General features: G+C 34.7%; 1 protein-coding gene across 1 annotated transcript in view; it reads left to right on the plus strand.

The window, feature by feature from the left end:
* Positions 1-19,486, plus strand: part of PTEN (phosphatase and tensin homolog) — a 93,819-nt gene that overhangs the window by 21,213 nt on the left and 53,120 nt on the right. The window contains exon 2 of the mRNA XM_047759412.1: positions 5,516-5,600. Coding sequence (XP_047615368.1) covers positions 5,516-5,600 — 85 coding nt within the window. The remainder of the gene's footprint in view (positions 1-5,515; positions 5,601-19,486) is intronic.

Consider the following 19,486-nt stretch of genomic DNA (forward strand, 5'->3'; position numbering starts at 1 on the left):
ATCTGTCTGAATGAATCAAGCTCCCTGCCACAGCATCATTAAAACTAGAGCTACTCTATCAGTCCCTCCACCTTCTCCATAAAGCTTCGTGTGTGAGCTGTGCTGGACTACTCGCTTTTTCTGAATATTTTATGTATTTCTTTATTTCTTCTCTACCCTCTGTTTGGAATGTTGTAATTGCCCTTGTTTCTTCTTCTGTTTACTAATGTCTGACTTATTTTTTAAGGATTATCTAATGTATTACCTATTTTATAAACCTTTATCTCTTCTTGTACAGAATTAATCCCTTTTTCTAGCTTTTAAAGTATCTTGATATTATGTATAATGAGGCCTTGGGCACAGTTGTAGATCTGTATGTCTGTCTTCCCTAATAGAATAGGAACCTCTCAAGTGCAGTAGTCTTTGTTTACTTAGCCTTATGTTCTCAGTGCCCCTTGCACAATGTTCATTATGTGTTTGGGTAATGAAGTGAATAAAGCGGGGGGGGGGGGGGGGGTATCTGAATTCACTTTAATGAGTACGTAACACCCTCATTTATGTATAGTTACTGACAAATAGTTTTCTTAAATTAACCAAGCCCTTTGCAACCTTACTTAATTAGTATTCATAATAGAAGAGTAAATTTGAGTATAGTTCTGTTAAAATGACTGTATTTCAAGGGGCTTTGTATTTTTTTTTGTCTTTTTTTGTTGTTGTTGTTGTTGCTATTTCTTGGGCCGCTCCCGCGGCATATGGAGGTTCCCAGGCTAGGGGTTGAATCGGAGCTGTAGCCACCGGCCTACGCCAGAGCCACAGCAACGCGGGATCCGAGCCGCGTCTGCAACCTACACCACAGCTCACGGCAACGCCGGATCGTTAACCCACTGAGCAAGGGCAGGGACCGAACCCGCAACCTCATGGTTCCTAGTCGAATTCGTTAACCACTGCGCCACGACGGGAACTCCTGTATTTTTTTTTAATTGAAGAGTATTTATTTACAGTATTTCAGGTGTATGACAAAGTGATTTGGATTTTTTCCATTAGAGGTCATCCAAGGTATTGAATGTGATTCCCTGTGCTATACAGTAGGTCTTTGTGGTTTATCTGTTTTATATATAGTAGTATGTATCTGTCAATCCCAAATTCCTAATTTATTCCTTCCCCCATTTCTTTTTTTTTTTTTTCCACTGTACAGCAAGGGGATCAAGTTATCCTTACATGTATACATTACAATTACATTTTTTTCCCCACCCTTTGTTCTGTTGCAACATGAGTATCTAGACAAAGTTCTCAATGCTATTCAGCAGGATCTCCTTGTAAATCTATTCTAAGTTGTGTCTGATAAGCCCAAGCTCCCGATCCCTCTCACTCCCTCCCCCTCCCATCAGGCAGCCACAAGTCTTTTCTCCAAGTCCGTGGTTTTCTTTTCTGAGGAGATGTTCATTTGTGCTGGATATTAGATTCCAGTTATAAGTGATATCATATGGTATTTGTCTTTGTCTTTCTGGCTCATTTCACTCAGTATGAGATTCTCTAGTTCCATCCATGTTGCTGCAAATGTCATTATGTCATTCTTTTTTATGGCTGAGTAGTATTCCATTGTGTCCTTCCCCCATTTCTATGATTTCTCTATAGGGCTAGAATCTTACTAGCATTCTTACTGAAGAATTAATCAGTTAGGTTTTTAGTAGTAATAATTATTTTTTAAATAAAAAATTTCTACTGCATTGCTTAGAAAAACATGGCATTATTTCAGTTTATATTTTTGGCTAAGATGTGTTTATAATTTTTTTTAGATAGGAATTCCTGATTGGTGGTAGCTGCCACTACTTTGGGTTCCCTATGGCTGCCTCATTATTTTTAACTGTGATTTCCCATTTTCTTATATTCTCTACAAGACAGAGTAAAAAGTAAAGATTATTCACTTTCAGGACTTGTACTGCTTTAGGCTTGATTTGAGTCTCTAGTCTCTTCTTTTTAAAAAATATTTTTCATGAATGGAAACATGAAACCCTAAAACATTTCGTTAATCGAATACAAGCTACATTTTTAGATGGAGCTATTTTCTTATGTGAGAATAATAGATAGCTTATGATGTTAAAAATGATAATCCTAATAATGGTTTTCTTTTGGAGTCCTTATAGTAGAAGGACACTTTGAGATTGAGGGTGAATTGTGTATTCTTAAAGTGAGAAAAATTGTTCCTGGCCTATAGTAAATGCTGTTTAAGTCTTAGATACTTTTATTATTACACTTTTTTTTTTTGACGGAAATTCAGTATTTTTGAAAACTACACATAGTGTAAGTCATATAGGGAAAGGTGGTATTGTGTCTTGATAGTTAGTAAATAGATTTGGAGCACATGTAATTTTTATAACTTGTTAAACAGTTCAAGTTCATCATACCAAAAATAGAAAAATAAGAAAAAAATATATGTCCTACCCCTTAGAGATTATAAGAAAGTGGGAAATAAATGTATATTCTTACTACCAGAGATTATTACTTTTAGTACTTTAGTTTGTAATCTTTTTGTCTATATATTTTAATTTAGTTAAGTATATGGTATATTTTACATGTTTTCTTTTACCAAAATGGTTTCACACTATACCTTTTCCCTTGAAACCCTTTTTTAAATCATTGTCTACTTTTCTACTACTATAAATTTTCATCTCATCCAATCCTCAGATCATACTAAAATTTCTCTAGTTGGCTCAAAAATGTCTTTAATGACTAGTTTGTCTAAAACAGTGTACAGAATGGATTATACCTGTGAACTTGGCTGTTAGAAACTTTGAATCTTTCTAAATTGGGATAGCTACCCATCCTTCTCTCCACCTTTTAAAATGAAATTTAACTTTTTAAAAAGGTAATTTGAAAGAGTGGGTTATGTCCTACAGACCTATTGAATTTGTTCAGTTTACACTCATAATGCCATTTAGCTTGTTCTGTCATATAGCATTTGTAAGTTAAAATTTATATCTAAATGCTTGGTGCATTCTCAGGCCAAAGATAATTTGGCTGTCATAAATGATGCTGTGTCCTTCATATTGTGTCACGTCAAAATTCATGTGACCTGTGCTTAACTTTCTTGGTGATGCTGAGATTAACCATTAAAATTGGGTTATCACAGTCTTTTCTGCTTATTGTTTAGTTTGTCTTATACTAGAAAGTATTTTGTGCATTATTACTTTGTCTCTGGAAGAAAGTTCAATTCTTCATCATTCTTTAGCACCATTTGATGATCCTTGCCTAAGTGAATTTTATTAGGGCTTGCAAGGTTTGATTTTTCTAATTCTGTCTTTTTATGTTTATTAACTGGTGTTTTCTGTTGAGTTTATTTTATGAATTGGAGCTCCTATAGGAAAAGCAAGATAAATCATTAATCTTCCCCTTTACCAATTTTTAAGAACTATTCCAGTAGTCACTTTTATCAGAGGTGATAAATTAAAAAAATAATTTTTTGTTCTAACTTTTTCTCTTTTGAGCATCATTATAGACTTAGGGATTTACATTCAAGGTCCTTTAATTTACTACCATTTGAATTTTTTATTTGATACATAGATTGTCACAATTTGAGGTCATTGGGATGTCCTTCGTGCTAACTTGTATGTCTGTCTGTCTGCCATAGAGCATTACTCTCTCTGTATGCCTTTCTTGCTCTCTGGCACAGAAGGATATCCCAGGCTCACCTTGTACCTTCTCCTCCCCAGATCTGACATCAGCTGTTTTTCCAAGGAGTTGGTACCTTTTAGTTTACTATGGTATTAGAAATGAAACCAGGGGAGTGGGGGGGAGAAGGGGGTTCTAGAAGTGTTTACTACTGCTAATAAGACATACATACTTTTAGGCCATTTCTTTGAACAAACCTAAAAAATACAGACTTGTCCAAAAATGAATTCATATTAATATTTTCATTTATTACTTGATTCCTTGATTTTATAATATCTCATTTCTCTTACAGTCATAGTCATGAGTTTTCAAGTCATTCACAAAGCTTCATTGCTTTTTCCTACAGTGTAAAAAATTTAAACATATCAATACTGATACTACTAAAAATAAATTGTCAGAAGAAATTTGAAAGTCCTTTGTAGTTCTTTTTTTTTTTTTTTTCATAGACTACTTCTTGACAAGAAATTCAGGAAGATTACAGTGTCTAATTTTTTTTGAAATATTTTCTCCTTTACCAATTTGATAGTTAATCAGGTTTATTTGTTTCTGGCTGTTTTCAGTGTGTGCCTCTCCCCTTTCCCTTCCTTTCACCCTGAAGCAACCATTTTTATTAGTTTCTCAGTTATTATTCCTTTGTGTGTATGTGTATCTGTGTCTTGGAGGGTTCAGGTTCAAGCAGATATATATGTGAATATTCTTTTATAAAATACTATTTCTTTTATACAAAAGGTAGCATACTGTATACCCTGTTGTGCACATTTTTTCTTAAAATATTCTGTAAATCTGTCTAGGCAGTACTAGTAATCATAAAGATAGAACATACAGTACATATGCAATCTTTTCTTAAATTATAGTATCAAAATGAAAGTCTTTAGTAATTTAATAATTACTTTTGGATTGAAAATAATACTGAAATAAGATTAATAATGTGAATGCAGCAGAAATAAAAAGATCTAATAAAAGGGCACTGGATTTGGTGAATTTTGAATTGTATTATGAAGATGAATGGGTCCAGAAGTAGGTGGGCAGAGAGATATAGAGATGCTTGGGCAGATTAGCTTGGCTGGTTTGCAAGGTCTGTGTCAGAAAATCATGAGATTAGAGGGGATTGATAGAGTTTAAGAAATGAGAGCTGGTATAATGGACAAAATACTTAGAAATGTAGATGATTGGTGTTTTTTAGCTTGATATAAATTCTTGAATGTAGAAGTTTGTTTTTATGCAACTGTATCATATAATATGAGTGAATAGAATGGGCCTGCTAAATAAATATTGATTACCTTGTTTGGAAATGAGACTAAGTTTCTACCTCAGTTTAGAATTATCAGGTTGTAATTGCCCAGGGTTAGAAGAGCTCATCGTGGTTTTTCTCAACCTAATCATCATGTAGAATAGGAAATCAAGTCTAAAAAGTTGACTTAATCCAATTTATACAACTGGTTAGAGGCATAGCCAGTTCTTAATTCTGACTTCCTCTTAATTGTATCTACTTTTATCTATACTGTTGTACCTTTTACAGCTATGAAAAATGAGAAGTTGTGTTTTGTTTTTATTTTGATTTTTGGGTTTTTGTCCCTATATTTAAGTACTGTAAATATAGAGGTTATTATTTACCTTAGGTACATTGTATATATATTGAGTAGGAAGATTCGAAAATTACTTTGTCACCTAATTGTTTTGAGGATCTTTTTTGGGGGGTCGTTGTCTTTACCTGTATTTCTTAATTACACATGATGGCTTATAAATAAATATATTTGACAAGCTTGTAGTGGGGGGAAGCTTTTTATAATCAGCTAGAGTTTTAAAACATGTACATGTAGTTTGCCTTGTTCATATTTCAGATAATTTCCTTAACTTGAGTACTCAGATATTTATCCAAACATTATTGCTATGGGGTTTCCTGCAGAAAGACTTGAAGGCGTATACAGGAACAATATTGATGATGTAGTAAGGTAAGAACTCTTAATTTTCTGTTTCAAATATTGATGTGTTCATGTATTTTTATTTAGAAAAGATTTCTAAACCACAGAAAAAGATGTATTTTGTGATGTAAACTTTATTATGTTGGTGATTTGTAACTGCTTTATTTTGCTTCATGTACCTACTGGGCCTCAATGGGATAAAACTCATTGGTTTTACATAACCAGGTGTATGTGATATGATTTCGTGGACTCCATAAAATGCCACCCCCCCCCCCCAGTTTAATGTCTGGATTCCATTACACTATGGTTTTTGTCTTTTATTTCACAGTTGGCTGTTAGCTTTAAAATCCTCACGTGGATTTATTCACTTAAATTTATTTATGCTAAAGTAGATGACTGATACCATGTAATTTTACATAGAGCAGTTTATAATGGGCATAAATGTACCAAGGACATGAAGAAGTATTTGGTACAAGGGATCTGGAAAGGAATTGCTTGACATACCAAAGCCTAACTGTCTGCTTTATAATTTTGCATAATTTTCTAAGTGTAATTATATCAGTTCTGAGCAATAGTTCTTAAGGCTCATTTAAGTAATTTTAAATACATTTGTGACCTAAGAGTACATAATATATTTTATTCTAGAAGAGGTTTGTGTTTGTTATGTAAATAGTCAATATATTTTGTGATTTCAGAGCAAAAATATCTGTATAAATAAATTCACTGTAAAATGTCAGTAGGAACTTCAACTGGCTTTTAAAAGTTAAAATTTTGGATTATTCCCTGTATTCTCAGGAGTATCTCTCTTGGAGACTTTCAATTTAAGTATTTGGTGGTTATGAGAATTAAATGTTATAATGAGGAGGAAAACACTTTGTAAAGCATTATGCATATGTAGAATCCTTTTTTTTCTTCTTCCTATTTCAGCTGCCCTGTGGCATATGAGTTCCCAGGCTAGGAAAAAACCTGTACCCTGGCACTGCAGAGATGCTGCCGATCCTGTTGCGCTCTAGCAGGAACTCCTAGAAGCTTTTTAAAATAGTTGTCTTAGTATGTAAACTTGTCTATACGCTTATGTGAGCTAGCCATAGTTGTTTTTCTGAGTCATTAACTTGTAACAGTTTGCTTTGAACCAAAGTATATTTACATTTTTGCAGTATTGAGTTGTATCCAGTTGGATTTTTGTAGTGTTTATGTTGTGTTCAGAATTAAATTTCAGTAACTACAAAAAAAAAACAAAGCTACTTTGTAGTTTCTATTACAATTTTAGATGGTACGCAGGACTGTCAGATGCATATTTAAGAACTTAAAAATAGGAAATGAATTAGCCTTCTTTAATTAGGCAGGACATGGTGGAAGGATGTTTAACATCATAAGATACATGGGAGCAACATCTTGATATGGCTTAGTCAGTGATAATACCCAGCCACAGAAAGTGCAATAAAGAATCCACAGAAAAAGAATGAGAGAAATAAATTTTGAATCAAGAGAGGAGAATCTAGGAAATGAGCAGTGCAGTCATCAGACATGTATTCTCTGCTATGGTGCAGGAATGTTTATCAGGTCTCTTTATGGCCTACATGAAACATCTCTGATCTACTTCACATTACTATAATTCTGTATTCAACCAAGTTAGATTAATACTCATATTGAAAAAGTATGAATTCTCTGAGTAGAGAAGTTTTTTGATCAGTGAGAGGATAGCTTTGTGGTAAATTAATCTGGTGTGCTAATTTTTACAGTATTGTCTTCTGAATGTGGAGTAGGCTCTTAATGTGAATTAGTCACTGAGGCTGATTGATCATCTTTTAGATTTCTGATAGTCTAATTTCTGATTCTATATGTATGATTATCAGACTTTAGGTTATAATATAATAACTTCATTAAGAAAATACAGTGCTGGAAAGTATTTTGATCTGTCATCTGACTTCATAACCTCTGCCTTTGTGCCTCTGAATTAAGAGTCACACATTTAGTTTGTAATCAGGAGTGGAATTTGAAGTTTATTCTCTCCTTTAATATATCTAGTTTATTTTATCTGGTTTTTGACTTTTTCAAAGGTTACTCTTATAAAAATGTTTGTATGTATGGATTGTTATTTAGCCACTGGTTGCTTTAGCCAGTTGACCTTGTCATCCCAGTGGTAATGGTAATAGCACATAAAAGTGAAGAATTATCAACCAAATATAATAGCTATGCTGTGCTTGTTTTGTCTTATGTGCTTTTTTCTTTTTTTGGATTGAGTGATAAATGGACAGCAAAGCTTTGTTGGCTTTGGTTATTCACCCCACCCCCTTCTTTTATGAACAGTGACCAGGAAGGGAGATACAGTTTTTCCTGTGAACTAAAATGAAAATAAATAATTCCTAAGCAGTTTACATGTTAGGAATGGCTAACAGCTATGGGAAAGGCTGTCTCTAGTACCTAAATAATTAATTTCCTTGAGGTTTACACTATATTGGAGACACTAGTAATAATCAGTAGTGATTCCTTTTGGTTCAAAGATGATAACATCTCAGTGAAAAATATCTTTATTATTATTACTTTTACTGTCAACAAAAAGCATTTGAGACCTAGATTCAGATGTCTAAAGAATATTTAAAATTATCTTTAAATACCTCTAATTCTGTATTTTTAATGTGATTTCCTCCCAAAAAGAAGATAATGTGCAGAGTTTAGATTTTGTTGTTACTATACATCATTGATTTGAGTAAAATAAACTCAAATTACAAAAACCTTCATACTTAAATTGCCCAGTATTATTTAACTGTTTGGGTATATAGTTTGTTATAGCAGTGTGAAATTTTATACTTGAGGTACTCAAAATACCTTTGTGACAAATATTTAACTTCTTTCAAGGTTACCTCCTGGAATCGGAAATTAATGTAAAAAATAAAAAGGGAGAAGAGGGAAAGTGAACCAAGTTGAAATTTTTTACTCTCTTAACTACAAATGTTTTGTTTAATAAGCAGCAAGAATTGACAGGGCTGGATAGCGTCATTTCATAGAAGGGAAGCTGAAGAACTAACTCTTCCTGGATTGTTTTTTCTTCTTTTCCTCTTATTACTACTTTTTTCCCAATTTTCTTGCCACTAAACTCTTGCTCTGACCAGTTGGTAATATGAAACAATGTTATATTCAGATAAATTGATTATTCTTTGATATGAATGTCAGTCTTATCCCTCAGGCTAATATTGAAGTTATCTAATTTGTATGTTATCTTCTGATATAAATCTAAGCCAATCTTTAACAAATTGATGCTCCATATGGTTTAATAGACATAGCTTGAGAGCTGTTCTGTACCTTATAAATCAAGAAAGTATAAGTTTAATAGAGTTAACTGGCTTTTTAACTGCAGAACCTTTAATGTGCTATTATACGTTATAAATCTCCCAAGAATGAAATTAAATATGTTGCTTTCCTTTTCTTCTTTCTTTTCTTTCCCTTTCTCTTCCCCCTCTCCCTTCCTCCTTCTCTTTCTTTTCTTCTGTAGTATGTTAAATAACATCTCTGTAAACAGTGTTCCATAGAGCATTGAGAATTATTGAAAATGAAAAAAGATGCATATAACAATATTTTGCTCTAATCTGTCAGCAGGAAGTAATTTATTTCTTCCTCTTTTATTGGAAAGATTTTAGATAAGGGAATATTTCCATATTATGAGGAAATGCTTAGAACTCAGTCTTCTGATACACAGTGATTTTTGGGGGAAAAAAAAGATTTTATTCATTGTCTTAGCTTTTTTTTACTTATATATGGGCAACTGTATTACAGATTCAAAAGTCCATCTTACCCTTTCCTGTTTTATATATTTTCTTTCTGAAGAAACTTTTCAGCTATTCTTCACTTAATTATATGCTGATCTCTCAATCAACCTTAATTGTATGTTGATTTTCAATAAAAAAGGAAGTGTCATCTCAACATTAGCATTATTGGTTGTTCAGTTAAAAAGAGTTGAAAAGAGATTATTTAGAAATCACTTTTCTTTAATGAAAAATTTCAACAAAAGAAAAAAAGAAAGAAAGAAAAAGATTATTTGGAGGAAAGGATATCAATCCCCTTCTCCCTTTCCAACAACTTTTGACTTCTTCCCTCACATTGCCTATTTCCTGCTTCCTTTTTTTGTTCTTTATTGAGGTGTAAATCACATAACATGAAATTAACCACTTTAAAGGGTAATTTTAGTAGCATTTAGTACTTTCACAAATTTTTTTTTTTTGTCTTTTTATGGCTGGACCTGTGGCACATGGAGGTTCCCAGGCTAAGGAGCAAATCAGAGCTGTAGCCCCTGGCCTACACCACAGCCACAGCTACGTGGGATCCAGGTCTTGTCTGAGACCTACACCACAGATCACAGCAATGCTGGATGCTTAAGTCACTGAGCAAGGCCAGGGATTGAACCTGCGTCCTCATGGATGCTAGTCAGATTCCTTTCTGCCTAGCCATGATGGCAACTCCCCACAGAGTTTTGGAACCATGACCTCTATTAAGTTCCAAAACATTTTTATCACCTTGAAGAAAAACCCATCCCCATTGGGTGCCTTCTACTTCTTTTGTTAGTCTTATTCTTTACAAATGGCAGAGCCATGATAGATTTGACAGTATTTACATTATCTGCACAAATCCAATTTTTGATATTTTAATAATAGGCAACATTTATTGTGCTTTTATTTATATACACATGTTACTGTTGTATAACCAGTTTGCTTGTGTCATCTTATTAAATTGCTACAGTAAACCTATCTCCATTTCATAGATGATTTAAAAGAAGCTAACTTCCCCAAGTGCCATAGCTGGTAAGTACTGAGGCTGAGGATTTAGTCTAGGTCTGTCAGAATCCAAAGCTGATTTCCTTAATAACTAAAATCCCGTATGTCAGAGGACAGAAACTGGAAACTGTTGGGCTCACCTAACTTGTTGATGTCCTTTGTTTGGCCTAACACAGTGTTGGTCCCCACATAGTGTGAGGAATCATCAAGGAAGGTCTTTTCTGGTATTATACCAGCACATTTCTTTAGGATTGTAGTTTAAATTGAAAAGACCTATATGGTATCAAGCAAAATAAATGAAAACAGGTCAGTACCTGGTGAATTTTTATGAAAAATTTTAAAGAATACCAAGAATAGTAAGAATTTCTCAAAAGCTTTCAGGGTCATTTAAAAAGGATTAGGAATATCAGTGGCATCTAACTTCTCAGCAGTAGAATTAAAGATGTCCTTATAACATTTCTTAGGTGATTACCAGAAGATGTGCCCTAGGAAAACAAAGGAGTAAACCATGAGAAAAGGGCTTCAATAAACAGAGTAACTAAGAAGCAACAAGGAAGTTCCCAAGATGACAGTAGTGACACAAAGCTGAAGAACAACCAATCTGATTAGACCAAAGGGCTGATTAGGACAAAGGGCTTCAGGGTGGGAAAAAATGAACTTACAAGTAGATACTGAAATATTTGGGGGGAAATGCAGTAGGTCTTTAGGCAATTAGGTGAATTAGAAACAGGAGGCAATTTTAGCATTTGGTTTTGAATGATTTAACAACAAATTGTGATGTTACCGTCTCAGGGGGATTAAGAGAAGTAAAACGTGTTGAGAGTACTACTGGTTTTGTAAGCCTCCTCTACTGTGGCAGAACATATGTAGGTAATTGATACATACAAGAAGATATATATATATATATATATATATATATATATATATATATATATATATAAATGCTGAATTAAATACCAGGAAAAAGAATCCTAGTACTTAAGGGTAGTTGCTTTGGGGAGAGGGGGAAATATGGGTTTGAGGATCAAGAGCTGAAGATGAGTAATTTTTTTTTCATTGTAGTAAAATTTATATAAGGTAAGTTGCTACTTTAACCATTTTTAAGTGAACAGTTCAGTAGCATTAAATATATTCACATTGTTGTGCCACTGTCACCACTATTCATCTCTAAAACTTTATCATCCCATACTGAAAAGTTGTACTCATTAAATAGTAACTCCTCATTTCCCCTATTCCCAGCCCGTGGAAACCACTCTTCTATTTTCTGTCTCTATGTATTAGACTGTTCTAGCTACCTTATAAATGCAGTCATAAAATATTTATTTTGCTGTGACTTATTTCATTTAGTGTAATGTCTTCAGAATTCCACCCATGTTGTGGCATGTATCAGAATTTCTTTCCATTGTATGTATAGAGCACATCTTTATTCATGTGTTAACGGACGCTTGAGTTGACTGTTGTATCATAACTGTTGCTGGTATGAACGTACAGGGTTGAATCTCTGCTTATAATTTGTCGACGTGTATACCCAGAAGTGAAATTGCTGAATCAAATGCTCATTCTGTGCTTACTTTTTTAAAGGAATTACCATATTGTTTTCTACCGTGGCTTTATCATTTTATGTTCTCACCAGCAGTGCACAAGGGTTACAATTTCTCCACATACTCACTGCCAACGCTTGGTATTTTCTGGGCTTTTATTTGTTTGTTTGTGTGTTTGTTTTGGATAATAGAATAGCCATCCTAATGGATGTAAAGTAGTATCTCATTATGGTTTTGATTTGTATTTCCCTAATGATAAGTGATGTCAAGCATCTTTTCATGTGCTTATAGATGATTTGTGTGTCTTCTTTGGAGATGATGTCTTTTTAAGCCCTTTGCCTGTTTATAAACTGAATGGTTATTATTGAGTTTTAGTCTTCTTTCCAAACTTTATATATCAATCCTTCATTAGATATGTGATTTGGAAATAATTTCTTCCATCTGATTTAATTTTGAAATCAGGAATTATGAGGTTGTCTTTTTACTATGTTCGTATTATGCTTTGACACGTAAATTTTGTTTCAGTTCAGTGTTATCTGTTTTTGTTGCATATGCTTTTGATGTCACATCCAAGAAACCATTGCCAAATCCAATGTCATGAGCTTTTCCTCTGTCTTTTTTTTTTTGCCTTTTCTAGGGCCACACCTGTGGCACATGGAGGTTCCCAGGCTAGGGGTCTAATCGGAGCTGTAGCCACCGGCTTACTCCAGAGCCACAGCAATGTGGGATCCGAGCCGCGTCTACAACCTACACCACAGCTCACAGCAACGCCGGATCGTTAACCCACTGAGCAAGGGCAGGGACCGAACCCGCAACCTCATGGTTCCTAGTTGGATTCGTTAACCACTGTGCCACGATGGGAATTCCCTTCTGTCTTTATTTTAATAGTTTTATAGTTTTAGGTCTTTGGCTTACATCTTTTATACGCTTTGAGTTAATTTTTGTATTTGATGTAAGATAAAGGTCCAACATGTGTGTTGATATCCACATTTCCTGCATTGTTTGAATTGAATGGTTTTAAGCACACTCGTCAAAAGTCATTTGACCATATATACAAGGGTTTGTTTCTGGGCTGTCTATTCCATTGGTGTATGTCTGTCTTTATGTTAATACCACACATTGTGGCTTTGTGCAAAGTTAATTTTGAAATCAGGAATTATGAGACCTCAAATGTTTTTCTTTTTCAAGATCGTTTTGGCCATTCAGGGTTTTATGGAAGCCCATATGAATTTTAGGATGGAATTTTCTTTTTTCTTTTTTTTTTTTGTCTTTTTGCTATTTCTTGGGCCGCTCCTGCGGCATATGGAGGTTCCCAGGCTAGGGGTTGAATCGGAGCTGTAGCCCCTGGCCTACACCAGAGCCACAGCAATGCAGGATCCAAGCCGCGTCTGCAACCTACACTACAGCTCACGGCAACGCCGGATCGTTAACCCACTGAGCAAGGGCAGGGACCGAACCTGCAACCTCATGGTTCCTAGTCAGATTTGTTAACCACTGCACCATGATGGGAACTCCTAGGATGGAATTTTCTATTTCTGCAAGAAAAAGTTGAGATTTTTGATAAGAATTGCATTAATCTGTGGATTGCATAGAGTGGTATTCAAATCTTAGCAATATTAAGTCTTCTAATCCATGAATATGAAGTGTCGTTTTTATTATTTAGGTCTTTAATTTCTTTCAATAATGTTTTGTAGTTAACCTGTGTATAGTATGTTGCCTCTTTGGTTAAGTTAGTTCCTAGATATTTTATTCTTTTTAATATTATTGTAAATAGAATTTGCTTAATTTTCCTTTTTGTGTTGGTCATTGTTACTATGTAGAAATACTACTGACTCGCATATTTATTTTGTATGCTGCTCCTTTGCCGAATTTTTGAATTCTAATAGTTTTTTGTGTGTATGGCATCTTAAAAGTTGTCTATATGTAAGAGCATGTCATCTGCAAACAGATAATTTTACTTCTTTCCTGTTTGGATGCTTTTTTTCCCCTTCTTGACTAATTGCTCTGGCTTGAACATTCAGTACTGTGTTTGCATAGAAGTGGTGAAAGCAGGCCTCCTGCCTTGTTATTTACCTTAGAGGAAAAACTTTGCCTTTTACCATAGCATATCCTGTTAGCTGTGGAGAGCTTTTTCTTTTTAATAGACTATTTTTTAAAGTGCTATTACATTAACAGCTGTATTGAGCAGAAGACACGGAGATTTCCCATTTACTCCCTACTCTTCATGCATAACTTCCTCATTTTAAATGTCCCCAACCAGAGTGGTGCATATTTTAAAATTGATGAACCTACATGGACATATTTTATCACCCAAAGTTCACAGTTTACGTTAGGGCTCACTCTTTATATTTTGTATTCTGTGGGTTTGGACAAGTTTATAATGACATATGTCCACTGTTACAGTATCACACAGAATACTTTCACTGCCCTAAAAGTGATCTGTGTTCTCCCTATTCATCCTGCTCTCTCCCCAGCACCTAACAACCAATGATGTTTTTACAGTGTCCATAGTTTTGACTTTTCCAGAATGTTAAAATTATGTAGCATATGAAGCAATATGTAGCATGCAAAAACTCTGCTCCTATTCAGTATGGCAGTATATGAAAAATCCACAGCACACAATATGATACAGCTACTTTGGCAAGACAGTCGGTGGTTTCTTACAAAACTAAACACACTCCGTACAGTCAAACAGTGCACCCCTTTGGCTATTTAACCAGTGGAGTTGAAGACTGATGTTCACAGAGGAAGACTGATGTTCATTCCTGTACATGGATGTCATATTTCTTAAATGTCTGGCTCCTAAAAGAGGAAAAGGAAAAAAAAATGCTCTAGATTTTTAAATCCCCTAGAAGCCATTTCAGTTGATGGGGATTGCAGCAATGGCATCCTGCTTCTGTCTGCACATCTGTAATCAAAAGCACCAGTCAAGGATCAAAACACAGATCTCTGATATTTGGAGGACAGAGTCCTACAGGCTACATCAGTCTGCCCTAGAAATACGTGAATAGCTTTCTGCTGGAGGTGGTGGGGGATAGGGTTGTGTAGCTGTTACCACACTTGGAGTTAAAATTGAAATTAATTGTGATTTACTGTCCAGGCCTTTCCCTGGAAGCTGCAAGCTTTTGAACAGAAACCAGAGTTCCAAAATAGTTACATCAGACAGATTATGCCAGTACAGTTTTTGTCTAGGTGGAGAGATGAATTCTTGGTGCTTCCTACTCTGCCATCTTTCCTCAAGAATTTTATTATTACAGACTTTTTATATCTTTTGGAATGTATATGTTTTTAGGTTATTTTGACAAAGCTCATTTTAAAATGCATATTGGAACCTTATTTAGAACTATGTCATAAGAATTCTTTGAGGAAAGTAAAGACTTAAACGAATAAAGACAGTGTTTATTTTCACAATTGTTTTTAATGAATTCAGATTTCTATACATTCAAATTATTTGAAATAAGGTTATAGAAATTAGAAACATTTGTATTTTAGATTTTTTAAGTTTGGAGGGTGTTACCTCTCATCTATCTAAGATCTTAGTCTCAACTTTCCAAGTATCCACAGCTAAATATCCACAGCTAAATTTTCTCATTTCCCTTTGGAAAGTGCTGTTTTCTTGCTTTTTTCCGCCTTTCCATTGTATCAAACGTATAAGGCAATGAGCCAGTTGTGGGCATTAAATCCTTGGGAGGAGAGAGGAGGAAGTGGGAGGGGCAGTTATGCTGAATGTTTCCCTAAGTAATATTCAAGTTCTTTGAGAGAAGTTACCCTCCCTCCTTTAAAAAAATGCCGTGATATTTTCTTTTAAAATAGATTGTTTATTCTCCTGCCAGTCTCACTGTTGCCCAGAGTGCTAGATAAGAAATTAAAGTTCAGATATTAAAGGAAGCACACAAAAAAGTATGATTTCACCAATCCTCACTCAAAAAAAACAAACAAATAAACAAACAAAACCAAAAAGCTGTAGGAGAATACTCTAAAGAAAGAAGTCTAGGTTCTTGGTTGCATATGCCAAAAAGTAACTCTAACCTAATTAGAAGAGAAATATTAGATAGCTTATAGGTAGAGAATCAGGCTTGGAAGATTTGCAGAGGCCAAGAGAAGCAAGGTATGATCAAGAGGGTATAATAAGATCATCCTCTGCTTAGGACATTGCTGCTTAGATATTTGCTGTCCCGGGTACTGCCACTGTGACTGGATGTTGGTGACCGTGCTCATAAACTTTCAGCTCCTCTGGAGATCTGAATATAATCTCAGACTCCTCTGCACCTTGCTCCACTATCTGGGATTCAGTGTTTGGAGCATGAGGACCTAATTGTCTTAGGCCTTGCACATGTGATGAGAAAAAGATAAGGAAGGGGAGCTTTTCATCTTGAGATTCTCTCTAATTTGGAGTGGTTTTGGATGCTAAGCAGCTTAAGGATGCCAAATATCCCTACAAAGTTCTGCTATTTTACACCTTCTGTCTAAGACCCTCTTCTTAAAGATATCTACAATTAAAAGTTTCTTTAAAAAATTGGAGTTCCTGTTGTGGCTCAGCAGCAGCAAACCCCACTAATATCCATGAGGATAGGATGTGGGTTGGATCCCTGGCCCAGCTCAGTGGGTTAAGAATCCAGCGTTGCTGTGGCTATGGTGTAATAAGCTGGCAGCTGCAGCTCTGATTGAACCACTAGCCTGGGAACCTCCATATGTTGCAGGTGCGGCCCTAAAAAGGAAAAGAGAAAAAAAGTTTCTACAGTTCCCATCGTGGTGCACTGGAAATGAATCCAGCTAGGAACCATGATGATTCAGGTTCAATCCCTGGCCTCGCTGTTTAGTGGGTTAAGGATCTGGCGTTGCCATGAGCTGTGGTGTAGTTCTCAGACATCGGTTGGATCCCTCATTGCTGTGGCTGTGGTGTAGGCTGGCAGCTACAGCTCCGATTAGACCCCTAGCCTGGGAACCTCCATATTGCCACGGGTGTGGCCCTAAAAAGCAGGTAAATTTTAAAAAAAAAGTTTCTTTAAAAATTGTTTTCAGAGTTCCCACTATGGCACAGTGGGTTAAGTTTCTGCTGTTGTTTCTACAGTGGCTTAGGTTGCAGCTGTGGCTTGAATTAGATCTTTGGCCCAGAATTTCCATGTGCTGCAGGTGCAGCCAAAAATAAATGAATAGATAAATAAATAGTTGTTATACTCACTTTTTAAGAAATACAAATGAGTGAGTTGTTCCTCTTGTCGTTCAGCGGGTTATGAACCTGATTTGTATCCATGAGGATGCAGGTTCAATCCCTGGCCTCCCTCAGTGGATTAGTGATCTGGCATTGCCTTGGTATGTGGTGGTGTGGTGTAGGCTGGCAGCTGCAGCTCTGATTTGACCCCTAGCCTGGGAACTTCATATGTTGTAGGTGTGACCCTAAAAAAAAAAAAACAAAAAAAAAGAAAGAAAGAAATACAAATGAGAATTTACTGCACATATTCTTCGGCATCTTGCTTTTTTTCATTTAACATACTTAGGAATTTCCCATATTGGTGTGGAGATATAGTCGATTCTTTTATTGGCTGTCTTTATTCCATTTTATGATCATATCATAATAAATAGCCCTCTTAGATACGCATTTAGGATATTTCCAGTTATTGTCTTTGAAAACAGTGCTCTAATGAAAAATTTCCCACATTTATCTTGATGTCCTTTTCCAAGTACATGTAACTTTAAGGTAAATTCTTAGCAGCGGGTTCATTGGTTTCTGGTTTAAACAAAAAAATGGTATTTTATATTCTCACCAACACAAGTAAGTCTTTACCCTCTCAGTCTTGACAAACTGAGTGGTTTGGTTTTTTTTTTTAAGCAGAGACTCCGTGTTTACTCATTTATGTATTTACTTTTTGCAGTCCCCATGGCATGTGGAAGTTCCGAGGGCCAGGGACTGAACTCATGCCACAGCAATGAGAAACACTGGATCCTTAACCTACTCGGCCACCAGGAAACTCCCTTGGCAAACTGATTATTATCAAACAGATTTTTTGCAATTTTTTTGCGAGTTTAAGTAACTTGGTGGTCTTTATTGGTCTTACATATTTTTTCCTTGGTTCGTCTGTGTACTGACTTTAAGTTTTTTAATAGTGATTTTTACAAACTCTTTGAAAAATAGGAAATTAGTGGTACTGTTTCTTCAGAAAGTTTTTGTAATGCTGTGCCACTCTTGCCATTTGAATTTTATAACTACAGGATTCAGACGAAGCAGTGATAAAGCAGCTTGGTGGATTATCTCAGTTTGGAGTTATTAATTGCTTTGATTTTTTTGAATTACTTTTGATTATTAATAAATTATTTTAAATACTTCATTATATTTTAAATTATTTTAAATAATTTATATTTTAAATTATTTTTGAATTTAATTTTTTTTGAATTGTTTTGAATTATTGATTAAATTATCTGCTTTACTAAAACATATAATCATAGACTATCAAAGATTTTTGTTGATAGTTTTTTGTTAAAAAGTATTCTTTAATAGCCTTCCTTAAATAGCAAATTAAAAATTATTTTAATCCAGAAAAGTGTCATGAACCCACTACTCTTGAGCTATTGCTATCAGAGCAATATTCTCTTGGACAGAGAAGATAGAAATAAAAGGGGCATTTAGGAGTTTCTACTTTTTTTCCTACCTCTAGCATTATATAACTTCTAACTCATGGATTTCTACCTTACTTATTGTTCTTTTGAGTCTAAACATTCCCCCCCCACAAACATTTTCTTTTGTCTTTATCATTTTTATGTTCCTTTATATATGCTACTCTTATATTCATCTGTAATTATTTCCCTTTTTTATCCTAGAATTTTTTAAATGTATGTATGTATGTATCTTAAATCTGAACTTTGTGGGTATGTTCTCTTAGCTGTGTTGATTGGTCTTCTTAGATAATTTGTTTTTCCTCTTTTGTCTTTTTTAAACTAGGGTCATTTGTAATTGTTTATATAGAATTTTAGTTTTTAAAGCCTCTAAAGTCTTTCCTTTAGATTTTGAATTATGAATTCATAGCCAGTTATTTAAATGAAGCTTTTGAAATCTTTTGTACTGATCTGTATCATATCTAACTATGCCAGTATTTCCTTCCTTGTCTGACGTGAACTCTAAAATTATAAGAACACTTTCTCCCTGTTTCCTGGCATTTCCACTCAAACTTGTTCCTCATTCTTGGTTAGAAATATGTCCAAAGTTGTAGTTCCTTTTATTTTATTAGTCTACTGATAAAAGAAAATCAAGCATATCTAGAATTTGATAGAAAATTGCATATTGTCGAAAATATTTTTCAGTAGGTATTTTGACAGTTGTGAAGTCCTGTCTTTTTAATTTTATGCACTATTCAAAAAGTACACGCATTTCTGCTTCCTTACTAATAGGCATGTGCATTGGGTTCCAGTGGATTTTTGCACAGGTGTATATCTCTTAGGCCATTCAATGGCTGGTAGCCACTAGCCACATGTAGCTATTTTGATTAAATTTATGTTGATTGAAATGAAGTAAATTTACTCGTTCATTTTCATTTGTGAGAGTCACATTTCAGGTGCTCAGTAGCTACCTGTGGTTGGTGGCTATTGTATTGGACAGCATGGATTTAGAACA

This window comes from Phacochoerus africanus, chromosome 15 (assembly GCF_016906955.1).
Source record: "Phacochoerus africanus isolate WHEZ1 chromosome 15, ROS_Pafr_v1, whole genome shotgun sequence".
NCBI lineage: Eukaryota > Metazoa > Chordata > Mammalia > Artiodactyla > Suidae > Phacochoerus > Phacochoerus africanus.